Below are 14,400 nucleotides of genomic sequence, written 5' to 3'. Positions count from 1 at the left end.
TCTTGAGTTATTCTTAGGATTACGTTGAGATTGAGTATCCATCTTCGTTGAGCACATACTGTATAATTTTCTAAAAAAAAAAAAAGGATCTGACACTCTTAAAGTATTAATATTTTGTTGCCCAAGCAACTTAGAGAATGGATCTTTCAGAGATAAGAATTACCAAGACAAAATTGATGTTTATACTCACATATTATTCTTATCTCCATTTTGTCAAGAGATAAGAATTACATATTCAAAATTGATTTTTCAGAGATTTAATATTGGTAGATAATGACTCTGCTTCAAGTGGACCTTTGTCCTCGAAAAACCTGGTTCTCTGGGCTGCGGCCGTCCAGTCTCACTACCTAACATTAGAACCACAGATGTCATGCTTGGCCTGTCCTCAGCATGATTCTGCACACATAATAGGTTAATATCGATGCATCGCTTCACTTCTGCTAGACGACATGCCTCTGTTAAAAGTGGATCAGCCAATTCCCATAATTTGCCTTCTTTCCGCAATTTCCAAGCCTAGAACGCAACCAAATGCCAAAACCTTTTTGTTAAATGCAACGTGCAAAGAACCAGCAAGAAGGTTCAGCTCACAATACTTACATATCCGACAAGGTTAAGGCAATGGTTTGGATGATATAATCCACGGCTTTTTTTTCCACTTGTCATCTCAAGCACTGCATAACAATCACAAATAGAAAGGATAATATAATGTATGGTAAAGTGAATGATAAATTCTCGATGATTTTCTGAAGTACTTAGTAATTTTTAATTATTCTGTTTACTCTAAAAGTTTTGACTATACTAAAATTTGAAATTTTTGTATTCATTACTTACTTTGAGATCTTCATGTATAATTCTGAATCTTAAATCTTCACGAAAATATAGAAACCCCTTAGCTATCCCACACAAAATTTTTTGAAATGCTTGGACCAATCTAATGCTTTACCTCTCGTGGAAATGCCCGTATTGTTAACTAGACTTTTAAATTCTAAAATAAAATATTTTAAATTAGAGAGAATAAAATTTTTTATTTTAAATCTGAAAATTAATTAAAAATAAATAAATTAAATTAAAGTTTTATATTCATAATGTCTTATGTTCCTTAATTCTGCTTGCTAAACAGGTCCGAAAACTCCCCCCCGGCCCTTTTATTTTTTTCACTTGAGAAGCCTCTTCTCCTAGTCCTAGTTGATTGCTGACTGAAAATTTATTGGCTGCATGTGATGCTATGACAAGGTGCAATAAATAACGAGAGCCTGATGTCCTCCGCTGAGCTTTCAAAGTTGTCAAATTCATCTTTCTTTTTTGTCCAGTCTGAAATAAAGAGATGGGACATGTTTCAATTTTTATGGGCCATGTAATAAATATATTGGATGGAGCACTTTTTTTTTTTTTTATTGAACAAATTTAGTTATCTGTTGAAATGCTGACATTGGTAAAGCATAAAATTTTTGACAAAGTCTACAGAGCCTATCAAGGAAAATTAAAGCCCAGTAAATTAAATTTGATGGAGACTGTTTTCTCATTAGCTAAATATACAAAGCCCAACAATCAGATATGCGCTATCTGCCGAGGTCCACAAACCCTCACCCAAAAGTTTCCATATATGCGTGATGTCAAGTACTTCATATTTATCAACGTATTTTCAAAATAGTGAGGCTAAAAAAAAAGAAAAAAAACCTCATATTTTTATCTAAAAAAAAGAAGAGGAATGCCTCGCATTTAAATGTTGATTCAGTGCTATTGGAACACACACGTCATCTTTGGTATTCATTTAGGGTTCATAGTTAACATTTTAAGAATCACTTACATGTATGTGAATATACAACACATTATTTTTATGTCTATGAGAATATATTATAATTAAATAAATTTATAAAATTAATTCTGGATTTTTGTTATAACCTATAACTTAATCTTTTAGCTTTAATTTGAAATAATTTAACCTCTCAAATTTTATTTTGAGAGTAAATTTTCTCTTTATTTGAAGTATTGTTAACTTTACTTTCAATTAAAACAATTAAGTTTTTAAAATTATGTTTTATTAACAAATTTTTCCCATCTAAATTTTTTATTTAAATAATTACTATATTTTATATTTAAATAATTTTATATATTATATTTAAAATATAATATATATATTATGCCTTAAATATAATCAATATAATTTTTATTAAAATATCATCAACGAGTCATTTTCTAAATTGTTAGAAATAATTGCTATAAAATATCTATACCTATATTTATAATTTATACACACATTAAATTTGTGTGGGTGTCACGATTAGGCACATTTAAAATTGGAATAGTTAAAATAATTTAATTATTTTTTTATGAATAAATTAATAAATTTTACAATATAATTTTATAAAAAAATACAATCACTTAGTTGTTTTAAAATGTCAATCACACTAACTTTACTATTATTTAAATGACAACATTTTAGACAATATAGTGACAAATTAAAGTTTTACAAATATATATATATATATATATATATATAATGTCAATTTATTAATTCTTTCACAATTTTATTAGGCGAGCTCAAAGGCATATATATAAAATTCTCTGAATATAGCCTATTATTTAAAACTTCAAAACCCAATAATTCCAACATGATATTAGAATTTAAAGTTTCCAAATTAAGATGAACATGAATGAACTTTAATTAATATAAAGTCTCCACTTAAATTTTATGAAACTCATCGCGACTTTCTCAGTTTTTTTTTTTTTAAAGTATGGCATTTTTAATATAAAAATGTGAAATATATATATATATATATATATGATTAAATTATACAATTAATTTAAATCTAAAATATAAATGTGTAAATGCAATTAAAATCATATAACAAAACTGACCCAATAAAATTTAAACAATATATGTATAAAATGTTGTTGAGCATTTCAATGATGAATTTACCATACCAATTTAGTGACTCATGATTGATTTCATTTTAGATATTTCAGAAATTTGTAAACAGAAAAAGAAAGGTTAGTTAGAGTTTGAATTATTAACCTGTTAGCTCTTGCATTATCTTTGATTAAAAAATTTTATTACTAACCAATCTTTTTTATTTAAATCTAATTTATATAAATCAATAAAATAAATAAATTTTATATGAAATTGGTGAGCCCCATTTTCAATGCATATATTAATAATTTGGACTATAATTTTTTCAATTAATGACTAATAAATTAGTGATGGGACCGACAATCCCTGCCCCACGCACGTGGTTGACAGCCAACTATTATTATTATTTGCTAAGAGAAGTGCTGACTTTCCACATTTGATTTTTCTTTTTTAAATCTATGCAGTTGATTTGAGTCTTGAGATTATTTTATACCTAATTAACCACCCAATTTGAAAATTCTTCTAGAATTTCGATAACAGTGTTTTAAACATCGGATCGTGGGGTTTATATGAGACGAATAATCTGATAAAATTATTATGATTTTATTAATTTATTAAATTTAATTTTTAAATTTTTTGTGTGTGTATTTTATTTAAAGATAAAAAAAATTATAGAATTTAATTAATTGCAATGAATAATAATAATAATAATAATAATAATAATAATAATAATAATAATAATAATAAATATTACCTTTTATAGTTCTTAATTTTTATTTAAAATTATTTATTATTTTAAAAAATTAAATATTAATTAATTTTTTAATTTTATTTTTGTCTCTATTAAATATAATAATTATTTATATAATTTTCTAAAATCTATTATTACCTTATTCTCTCTTAATTAAGTGAGATAAAAAATAATTTAACTAAATTAAAGTATATTTAATTATAATTTAAATAATTCAATTGCTTTCTTAATTATTATAAAAAATATTAAATGATAAATAAAAGTGAATAAATAGTTGTATTTATAATCATCAAGGGAAAATTGAATTTGATTGTATTCAAGTTTGTTTGAAATAAAATCAAATTGGGCATAAAAATGGCTAAATTATATTAAAAATGACATAAATAAAAAGAAATTGAAATGATCGAATTGCTCTAAACTATTTTTACGGAGAGCCCATTTAATAAAAACAAAAAGCCCAATAATCAATGTGTTCATCATCCGGAGCCCCACAAAACTAAAATCCCACAGCATTATCCACTTATGAAGAAAACCCAACAAAGCATGGACGCAACCAAGGGCCGAAAGCTTTTTTATTAAATGCCTACGCCGAAGTAACCATAACAAACAGATCTATCTCAACAAAATCAATCCATATTTGCGGTCCCAGACCATCGAGCTGCTCGATCGTTACGCCATTTTGCTAGATTGTCATCAACATTAGAATCAGGAGAATTTCCAAAAGGCCAATTAACAATTCATGTTTGGATTAAGTCATTTGCAGTTTGTCCCAATATTTAAATTTTGATCAACAACCCAAGTAAGGGGTTGACGGGTTGAGTCTTTGCCTGGAGAGAATAGAATGAATTATGTTTCCAAATTCTATTAAAACTCATGAGCGGATTAGGTGATATTTAGCTTTCTGGAAAAAGTCTTGGAAAAACTTTAGTTCAGATTGGCGTTTATCAAAATTAATTGACTTTCTCTGAATTCAGAAATAGTTAGATTGGAAATCATCACATGATAAAAAGTTAACAATAGTAATTAACCCTAGAAATTCAGTTTTTTTTTGTAGCCTGAGATGGTTGGAAGTGTTGTCATTACATTGAGTATTTGCTATGTTTTAATGTTGAGCAAGACAATTGCAATCTCCATCCAACCTTTCCAATCTCGGGTTGCCAGCTGCACAAAACATCTTGACTGTGATTTACACGCGTAAAGGTTTGCTCCATTTTCTACGCTATAAGACCACAGAATTCCACTGCCGTGCCCGAGGATACACTCAACTCAAAAACTTGAAAAGACAATACTTTTAGGTAAATTACAATGAATTCTATGAGCCATAACAAAATTTATAAGTTAGTCCTTGATTTTTTTAGTAATATTTGATCCTCAATTTTAAATTTCGTTAATAAATTAATTTTCAATTTAAATAATTGTGTCGCTAAAATTTTATTTTAATTCATATATTTAAATTTTATATTTAATTATTTTATTTTATTTTGTGTTGAAATATAATAAATAAGTTGCTCTTTTTGTGAGGATTTGGCATTATTTCTTGTAAGTAAAAGTAGAATTACAGAATTTATTTGATTTGAGATTTTAAATCTTAATTTGTAAATATAAGTCTTCTACCAATTAGTTATTTGAAATATCTATATTTTTTGTCAATTCTATCTTTAAGAAAAAAAAAATCTAATATTATCTATGTTAGTACTATTTTTCTTTAGACAATTCTTATTTTTTGTTTGCTAAAAGATCAATCAACTCTGTTGGTATATAAAAGTGGGTCTTGTTGTTCATGTGATTATTTGTAAATGTGATGCTTTGATATTATTAATGAATTTATGTTTTTTTAAAAAATAAAATAAAATAAATGGGGCAGAACTTTTGCTCAATTATTTTGCAGTAGTTTTCAAGAACATGGGGTTGAATAACTAAAATAATTAGTAAAAGGAACTGCCTAAGATTCTAACCTAGAATTTTTTTTTTTAATAGAAGATTAAAACATGATAACAAATGGTTTAAGCTAAAAGTTTATGCTTATTTAAATGGCCATCGTTTAACTGCATTCGCTCTTAGCTGCAACAGTTTCCAAAAACCTATGGAGACCTTCTGTTTTATGTTTGTCAGTGCTAATTTCCTACTTCTCTTCTCTAAATACTCAAATGCTACTGAGAACATTACTTTGTCTGATTCTATTATTGATGGCACCAATAGCACCTTGGTTTCGAAAGATGGAAAATTTGAATTTGGTTTCTTTAGTCCTGGAAAATCCAGCAACCGATATTTGGGAATTTGGTACAAGGCAATTCCTACAACTGTTGTTTGGGTTGCAAACAGGCGCAATCCAATCAGTGATACTTCTGGTATTTTGATGATGAACAGCACGGGAAATCTTGTACTTGTTAGTGGGAACAAGAGTGTTGTTTGGTCGTTGAACTTGAACAAAGTAGCCCAGAATCCAATAGTTCGGCTCTTAGATTCTGGGAATCTGGTCTTAAGGGATGAAAAAGATACAAATTCTGGAAACTATTTGTGGCAAAGTTTTGACTATCCATCTGATACGTTACTTCCAGGGATGAAGCTTGGATGGGACTTGAAGACTGGCCTTGATCGCCGCCTATCAGCATGGAACAACCCGGATGATCCTTCTCCTGCAGACTTCACTTGGGGAATAGTGCTAAATGGTAATCCTGAGGGATATATCTGGAAGGGCTCCGTGAAATATTATCGGAGTGCTCCATGGAATGGCCTTGGCAACAGTGGTTCGCCATCTTTGAAGGAAAACCAGCTCTACGAGTTCAGTTTTGTTGATAATGAAAACGAGGTGTACTACATGTACAACCTGAAAAACAAATCTGTAATCTCAAGGATTGTTCTGAATCAAACCGGTTATTCGCGTCAGCGTTACGTTTGGAATGAAGAAACACGAACTTGGAAGCTGTATTCATCTGTGCCAAGAGATGCCTGTGACGCATACGGCCTCTGTGGTCCCTATGGAAATTGCATCCCTACTGAGTCGCCAGTTTGTCAATGCTTAAAGGGTTTCACTCCAGCTTCGCCAGAAAATTGGAAATCAGCATTCTGGTCTGACGGTTGTAAAAGAAATAATTTATTAAAATGTGAGAATGGAGAGGGATTTGTAAAATTTGTTGGGTTGAAACTGCCAGACACTACACATTCATTTGTGAACAGGAGTATGAATCTTAAGGAATGCAGAGTTACATGTTTACAAAACTGTTCATGTACGGCATACACCACCTTAGATATTAGAGGACGCGGCAGCGGCTGTGCTATTTGGTTTGGTGATCTGATTGATATGAGACTGTCTGCGTCTGGGCAGGATTTATATATTCGTATGTCTGCTTCTGATTTAGGTATGGGCTTTCTTTTTTGTTTCTGTTCATGCATTGAGCGTCAAGATGAAAGGTTGATGCACAATCTACATTTTCTTTGCTATTTGTCGCAGAAGTTAACTATGTTTTGCACATTTCCGTTTGTTTTAGCACTAAGTAACTGTTTTAGTTTCTGCTTTTTCTTGAAGAGGCGAAGGTTGAGGCTAAGGTGAAGATACCAGTGATAATTGCAACTACCATTGCTATAGGTTTTGGGATGCTTATCATCGGCTACTATATTCGCAGAAGCAGAGCAAACTTAAGAGGTTTTGGGATGTTGTTTTGGCACATCCAAGTGATCTGAACTTGCTCTTATTTTTACGATATGGAATATTTACTGTAACAGATGTGCAAAACTGTTTACAATTCAGTGCTAATAATTTTTTATATGATTATACTTCATTGCAGAGAAAACAGAAAACAAGGAAAATGATGACCAGGAGCAAGATGAACAACCAGAAGACTTGGAGCTACCATTGTTTGATCTAATTGCAGTAAGTAATGCGACCAACAAATTTTCCATTGATAACAAGCTAGGAGAAGGTGGTTTTGGACCCGTTTACAAGGTAAATTTATCAAATTCATAAAGCCAGTTTTGTAGATATAAATCGAACCCAATAAAATATAATTTACTAAATTTATTTTTACCCTTCCTTTTATTTTCATTATTTTGCTGAAATATTCCATCACGATCGATTCTCCTATAAATACGTTTTCAGGGTACACTAGAGGACGGACAAGAGATTGCTGTGAAGAGGCTATCTAGGAGTTCTGGACAAGGATTGAAAGAGTTCAAAAATGAAGTAATTCTGATAGCCAAACTTCAACACCGAAATCTCGTAAAGCTTCTTGGTTGCTGCATTCAAGGGGATGAGAAGATGCTGATTTATGAATACATGCCCAATAAAAGCCTAGACAACTTCATTTTTGGTTTGGATCTCTAAAAACCTCCTCAATTTAATTAGTTAGCCTAGTGTAACTCAATGATAAGTGCTTAATTTGAAGGTTGTGGCACAATGGTTTTTTTTTTTTTTTTTTTTCAAGAACTGAAGAATTACTGACATAGGCAAGAAACTTTCCAGATCAAATGAAAGGTAAACTGCTTGACTGGTCCAAGCGTTTCAACATTATTTGTGGGATTGCTCGAGGACTTCTCTATCTTCATCAGGATTCCAGATTGCGAATTGTACATAGAGATCTCAAAGCGAGTAATATTTTACTGGATCAAGAGATGAACCCCAAAATTTCAGATTTTGGCATGGCTAAAACTTTTGGAGGAGACCAGACTGAAGGAAACACAAACAGAGTAGTTGGAACTTAGTAAGTATTTTTTGTTCTACTTTTTAAATTAATTGGACTGATCATTAATTTGAAATTTTTCACTTTTTTTTGCATGTTTTATAGTGGTTACATGGCACCAGAATATGCAAGTGATGGATTATTCTCTACAAAATCTGATGTCTTTAGTTTCGGTATCTTGCTGCTAGAGATAATCAGTGGAAAAAGAAGCAGAGGATTTTATCATCCAAGCCGTGGTTTAAACCTTATTGGACATGCAAGTGTCGAGGGTTTTTGCCTTTTTTTTTTTTTTTTCTTCCATTTTCTGGTAATTGTACCTAATTATTGACTCAAGAATCCTGATATGTTCTAGGCATGGACATTGTGGAAAGAAGGCGAGCCATCAGGACTGATTGATCCATTCTTAGAACAGTCGTGCAATCTGTCAGAAGTGATACGATGCATCCAGATTAGTCTGTTATGCGTTCAACAACATCCTGAGGAAAGGCCAAGCATGGCATCTGTTGTTTTGATGTTGGGTAGTGAGAAAGAATTGCCTCAGCCCCAGAAACCTGGTTTCTTTAAGGATAGAGGTCCTACTGAAGCGAATTCTTCATCAGACAAGCTCGAATCAAACTCAACCAATGAAATCACCTTCTCATTGGAGGCTCGATGAAGGACTTACTAATTTTATCCCTCGCTGATTTGTTCTTTGCTCACCGAATGCTGTTTCGTAATCAAACATTTAGCAGCACTTGTTAATTCCATTATCATCATTATACGAGTTAGGACCCAATATTTTACCTAGGCTTTGCAAGCTACTGTAGTGGACCTCCCATGAAAAAATTAATTTAGGCTCTATTTATTTTGTAGGAAATAAGTTATATATAAATAATATTTTCTTTTCATTATTTGGTTGCATGGTATGTGTTTCTGTTTCTATCATGCATATATAATTATTTAGGCTTTATTTATTTTGGAAAAAATAATTTGTATATAAAAAATATTTTTTAAACATTTTCATTATTTAGTTGTAATATTATATTAATGTTATGTGTAAATATTTTCACATTTTAATAAAATTATTAAATCCAAAAAATAACTTAAATATTTTTCTTTTTTTGACAATAAAAATATTTTTTATTAGATATATTTTATGGTTATTTGATTTAAAATAAAGTATATATTATTTTGTTACAAAAAATAAGGCGATTTAATGAAATTTTACAATTCATCTCATTTAATTTTTGTAAAATAATACTTTTTCTGTCAAATAGTCAGTTATGGAAATTTTATTAACTTAACACAAAAAATAAAATTTCTTCACATAAAAGAATGTATAAAATATTTTTTTAATAATGTTAAAAAATATTATAAATAAAATTAAATAAGATATATTTATTTATCATTTCATATTTAATATATATTATTTTAATTAAAGTTTAAAATCTTATTTAGAATATGGTAATTTAAGATATTGAAAAACTTTTATTTTTTCATCACGTTAATAAAACTTTTTGTAATTGACTAAAAAAAATATTATTTTATAAAAATTCGATGAAATAAATTTTAAATTTCATTAAATCATCTTATATGAAATAAAATTTAAAATCTTATTAAATCACCTTATTTTTTATAATAAAATAATTTTATTTTATTTTAAATTACTTTGTTTTAAATCAAGTAATTATAGAATATATCTTTTAATTAACTTAATTTTCTGAATGGTATTAACATTAGACAATATAAAAATTATTTTTGAAAAAAATATTATTCGCGAAACAGAGTCCTAATCGTAGGTGATGGCTCACACACACATATGTAACAATCCGAATTCTTATATAAAAATATAAATTATAAATTTAATATTATTTTATTAATTTAAACAATTTATTAAGTTGTGCTTGATGTTATTATTAGCTAAAGAATAAATAATTTATGTATTTAATCAGTTAAAATTTTTTTTAGCCATTTTAATACATTATAAAATTATTTTGGATTTAATCTTTAGAAATATTGAATTTTTATTATAATTTTATGTTTAAATATTTTTAAATTTAATGTAATTATTCTTCTTATTATTAATAATATTATTATGTTTAATTAATTTATAAAATAAGAGTTTATTATAAACATTAATAACATCTTAATATTGATTTGATTAGAGATTTGATAAGGTATTTTAAATAAAATATTATATTTAAATGAATTTAAATGTTAAAGTATTATATATATATAAAATGAGGGTGATGTGACAACTGCAATTTCAGTTGCAGTGCACCCTCCTTTGTTAATCACAAAAAACAAAAAGAACCCCCCACCCCCGCCCCCCCACCTTACATTTCTTTTCTCTTTCCCGTTCCTTCATTTTCTCTCCCGTTTTTTGCTCTGGCCAACCACCATCATCGCCGACCAAGGTTCCAGCTGCCTTCCCCAGCAACCCCTCGCACTGACAGGCCACCCTCCAGCGACCATGGACGCCGGCAAGGACCACCATAGCAGCAAAAAAGGAGGGAGAAGGTGAAGGAGCAGAAGCATGAAAAATACAAGTTTAAATCATTGAAATTCAAAATTTTTCTTCTAGGGTCACATGCATTATGCAATATTTATTTTTATCTATTTGATTTCAATGATAAACAGCATATTAAAATTCTTTTAATATATTTTTGAATCTACATTTGCCATTTAAGATTTTAGAATTAACAGATTAATTCATTAGAACCCTAGATTAAATCAAGAACAAGTGCACTAACCTGTTTGATGCACTGCAGTGTGTTTGACACCTTTAGGATGCGCCTAGGATATCAGATGTTATCCCTCTAGCTTGTCCACACTAAGATCACCAATGACAGCCCCGTGAACAGCTTCTAAAGCTTTTCCAATCAATTAGAAAATTAGGTTTTGCCTTTTGAGATATTACAGATGTAAACAGGACACTAGAAACGATTTCTAGTATTTTTAATTCAAGAAATTATTCGGAAATCTCTTTGAATTGATGATAGATGAAGAAGATGAAAGGGAGAGGTGCTTTGGGGCGGCACCAATGAAACAAATAGCAGCTAGGTATTTTTCTTTTCATCATTTCTCTTATATAGCTAAGTCACCACTTAAAACTCTTGTTACATGTCACATTCTGATTGGCTCTAGGTTTAATTGACCCAATCATATTGTGCCAAGTGTTAAACCTATATTTAATATTGACTTTAATCATCTTACATGATTAAAAGATATATGACAAGCTTATGTGTAGTGCCATGTGTCACCATTTCATGGTGCCACGTGTTACCCTGTAAAATGACCAAAATACCCCTGTGTCTTAATTTTGAGTTCTCATTCCAAAATAATTATTTCTCTTTTTCTAATCAATTTATATCAAATATAAATTAATTAATTAATCTCTATTAATTAATTTCTCATTAATTAAATTCATATTTAAATACTTTAAATATAAATTTAACTTATACTATACATCCACTAACCTAGATTTGGTTTCAAGCCATGCTAGGGATTTTACAATCTAATTGCAAACCAAACCTATTTAATTAATCAATTAAACTCTTTAATTAATTAATTAAATCATATTTAATTTGGTGATTACTTGTGTATGTGTGTGACTTACTAGGCTCATCACTAATTGGCAATGAGACATGATATCAACTCTTAATATCATCAAAACTCTTTCTTACCATAAATGATTTCTCTAAATCATTTTATGCACCTCATAGACCATGGTTAACACCTAGCATAGCATGCCATGGCCACCCAATTAGTAATAAGGTTTACCTTAAATGAACCTATAATTATATGTTACCATGCACTAGAATCTCTCTGTTACAAAATCCCAACTCAAGCTGAAGTCATGGTTTATGTCAAACCCCATTTGCTATGAATATTATGTTCTCTTTTAATTTCAGTTCTTGATTAAAAAGATTTTCTCATCAGAAACTCTTTTCTGAATAAATCTATCTGTCCTGGCCAGAAACTTGAAACATCAAAAACAATTAAATGAACATAGGATTTTATCCCTATTTACTTAGAGGAACAGATTCCATCTTGATCAACACCTACCTCCATAAATAACTAGTAGGAGCCAACACATGCCCATATACCCATATACAGTACAAGTATGAAAGCAGTATCAAACTCAAACCACCTATATACAAGATAACTGTGCTATCTCAGGTCTAAAGATTATATGCATTGATAAGATTTATGACAATATATTGACAAGAGTAAACTCCATGTGCTTATCATAAATGTCACTGGTTTGACCTACTTATCATGTATAAGTACCTATCATGTTTGTTATATGGCATGAGACTCACCATTCCAACAAACATGATTACAATCTTTCTGGATAAGTCATGTCCTTATTGTGAAGTATCCTCGATTGTGAACCTATTTATGATACTTTGTGCTAGAATTACTGTCACTCATATTCTTAACAACTTAAGAATAGAATTTCTAACAATATATCAATGGACATTTTCTATTACGCATAAATATATTATGTAAATGGAAAAGTGAAAATGCCTTTTATTAATAAAAACATGTACAAGATACATACTAAATGATATGCTCTAGGGCATACTACTAACAGAGGGAGATAGATGCGTGTGCGAGGCAGCTACTTTTCGGCGTCGTCCGATGGTTGTTTCCAGCAAGGGAGGGCTTGTTCAACTTCTGGCACAGCAAGCTTCAAGACCTAACTAGCCTCACCTCCAATGGTGGCTAGAGAGAGACGATTCGGCAAGGAAAAGTTGAGAAAAAATCATGTGGGTTTCATCAGTTTCCGGCCGATCCGACCGACGGATAAGAAATTTGAGGCCACCGATGGACTCAGAATGGCGAAATCTTCGAGATAGGACCGGTCCCGCTCTGATCGGACACCGTTTGAAAAAGGAGATAATCGGATGGTCCAGATTGCTTGGTGAGATTTTCGAACTTTTTCGATTTCCAAAATTTTAAAATAATTTTATGATAATTATTAACAAATTTTGGACTTAATTTAGATGCAATCGGATCAAAGATAGTTCACTGGTGTCAGGATTGCATTTTTAGCCAGATCTGACTGCCCGGCGGCCTGTCTCAGAACGTGATCAATATTATAGTCAATCTTAGCATTTTCAGATGTTCTGGACGAGTTTCAGGTATCAGATTTGGCATAGGTAAACCCGAACTCCAAGTTGTTCATTTTCGGCTAATACTGATTTAGAATAAAAATTCATAAAATATTAGTGGATGATTAGAAAATTATGATTCCTTTTGCAATAGCCTTATAATATTGTTAAGGACCGCGGGGTAAGTTCATAGAATTTTTAAAGTTAATTTGGATAGTTTTTGAAAAATATTAGTTTTGAAGTCTTATAATTGAGTTGTCTGATATTGTAATTATTGCCTGATTTGGAGGGCCCTGGAGGGGCTATATAATAATAATAAGATATGGGTTGAGCTTAGAAGTGTTATTTGAATCATTTTGCTGGTGGGTAGGTCCTAGGTATAGGGAAAAGTCTACTGGATTTCCGGCATGAATTAGGCTGTCTGTTGTTTCTTTAAAGTCTTATTTTGAATTAGTACTAATAAATCTATAATATAATTATCTAGGTGATTGAGGTCAGCTATTTTCGTCCACCCAACAGCCACAATAGCCTTTGGTGCACTGTGAGTAAAATATTAATTTTAATTATAATTTCGATATCATTATATGTTCAAGCATGCCTATGCATCACTTATAAATATTTATCTATGTAGTTAAACACTAGGCACGTTTTATATTGCGTTCATAATTGATGAAGTGTCATGGATATTGTTTGTGATAATTTGGAGCAGTGTGCGTTCGTGTGGTGTGGTATTGGATATTGACAGGACGGGTAGACACGGCTTGAGAGACATTCGCTGGTACCCAGTCTTTGATGGATAAGTCGAGGTAGACACGGCTTGAGAGACACTCGCTGGGACCCTACATTTGGCTTATTAAGCGAAAGTCCGGCTTGAGAGACACTCGCTGGCAAAAGTTGGATTAATAGAGCTGTATAGGGGATCAATTCTCATATATGTACTCTTTGAACAGTGTTTGATGGGTGAGTGCTCCAAATTGCCTTTTTACTGTTATCATATGATTTGTATGAAAATTTTGATAATGT

The 14,400-nt window shown here is 30.5% G+C and overlaps 1 protein-coding gene across 2 annotated transcripts; it reads left to right on the top strand.

Annotated features, from left to right (window-relative positions):
* Window positions 1-5,594: 5,594 nt before the first annotated feature.
* Window positions 5,595-9,085, top strand: LOC131174172 (G-type lectin S-receptor-like serine/threonine-protein kinase At4g27290). 2 transcript variants are annotated; one of them, XM_058137345.1, is made up of 6 exons: window positions 5,595-6,961; window positions 7,129-7,245; window positions 7,388-7,545; window positions 7,699-7,909; window positions 8,062-8,299; window positions 8,384-9,085. In XM_058137345.1, exons 1-6 carry the CDS (start codon window positions 5,686-5,688, stop codon window positions 8,604-8,606), a joined length of 2,223 nt encoding a protein of 740 aa, XP_057993328.1. In that variant the 5' UTR covers window positions 5,595-5,685; the 3' UTR covers window positions 8,607-9,085. The 2 variants fall into 2 exon arrangements, with proteins under 2 accessions (XP_057993328.1, XP_057993329.1); XM_058137346.1 differs by lacking the exon at window positions 8,384-9,085 and having other exon boundaries at window positions 8,024-8,148.
* Window positions 9,086-14,400: the final 5,315 nt, after the last annotated feature.

The sequence above is a fragment of the Hevea brasiliensis genome, chromosome 15, assembly GCF_030052815.1.
Source record: "Hevea brasiliensis isolate MT/VB/25A 57/8 chromosome 15, ASM3005281v1, whole genome shotgun sequence".
In the NCBI taxonomy this organism is placed as follows: Eukaryota; Viridiplantae; Streptophyta; class Magnoliopsida; order Malpighiales; family Euphorbiaceae; genus Hevea; species Hevea brasiliensis.
The sequence above is the reverse complement of the archived record's forward strand: the minus strand, read 5'-3'. Positions and strand labels throughout refer to the sequence as shown.

Bases quoted from the DNA above. Each gene is read 5' to 3' on its own strand.
- LOC131174172 (XM_058137345.1), top strand. From the start codon at position 5,686: ATGGAGACCTTCTGTTTTATGTTTGTCAGTGCTAATTTCCTACTTCTC. The intron at 7,546-7,698 runs GTAAATTTATCA...ATACGTTTTCAG, and splicing joins GTTTTGGACCCGTTTACAAG to GGTACACTAGAGGACGGACA. The intron at 7,910-8,061 runs GTTTGGATCTCT...GAAACTTTCCAG, and splicing joins CCTAGACAACTTCATTTTTG to ATCAAATGAAAGGTAAACTG.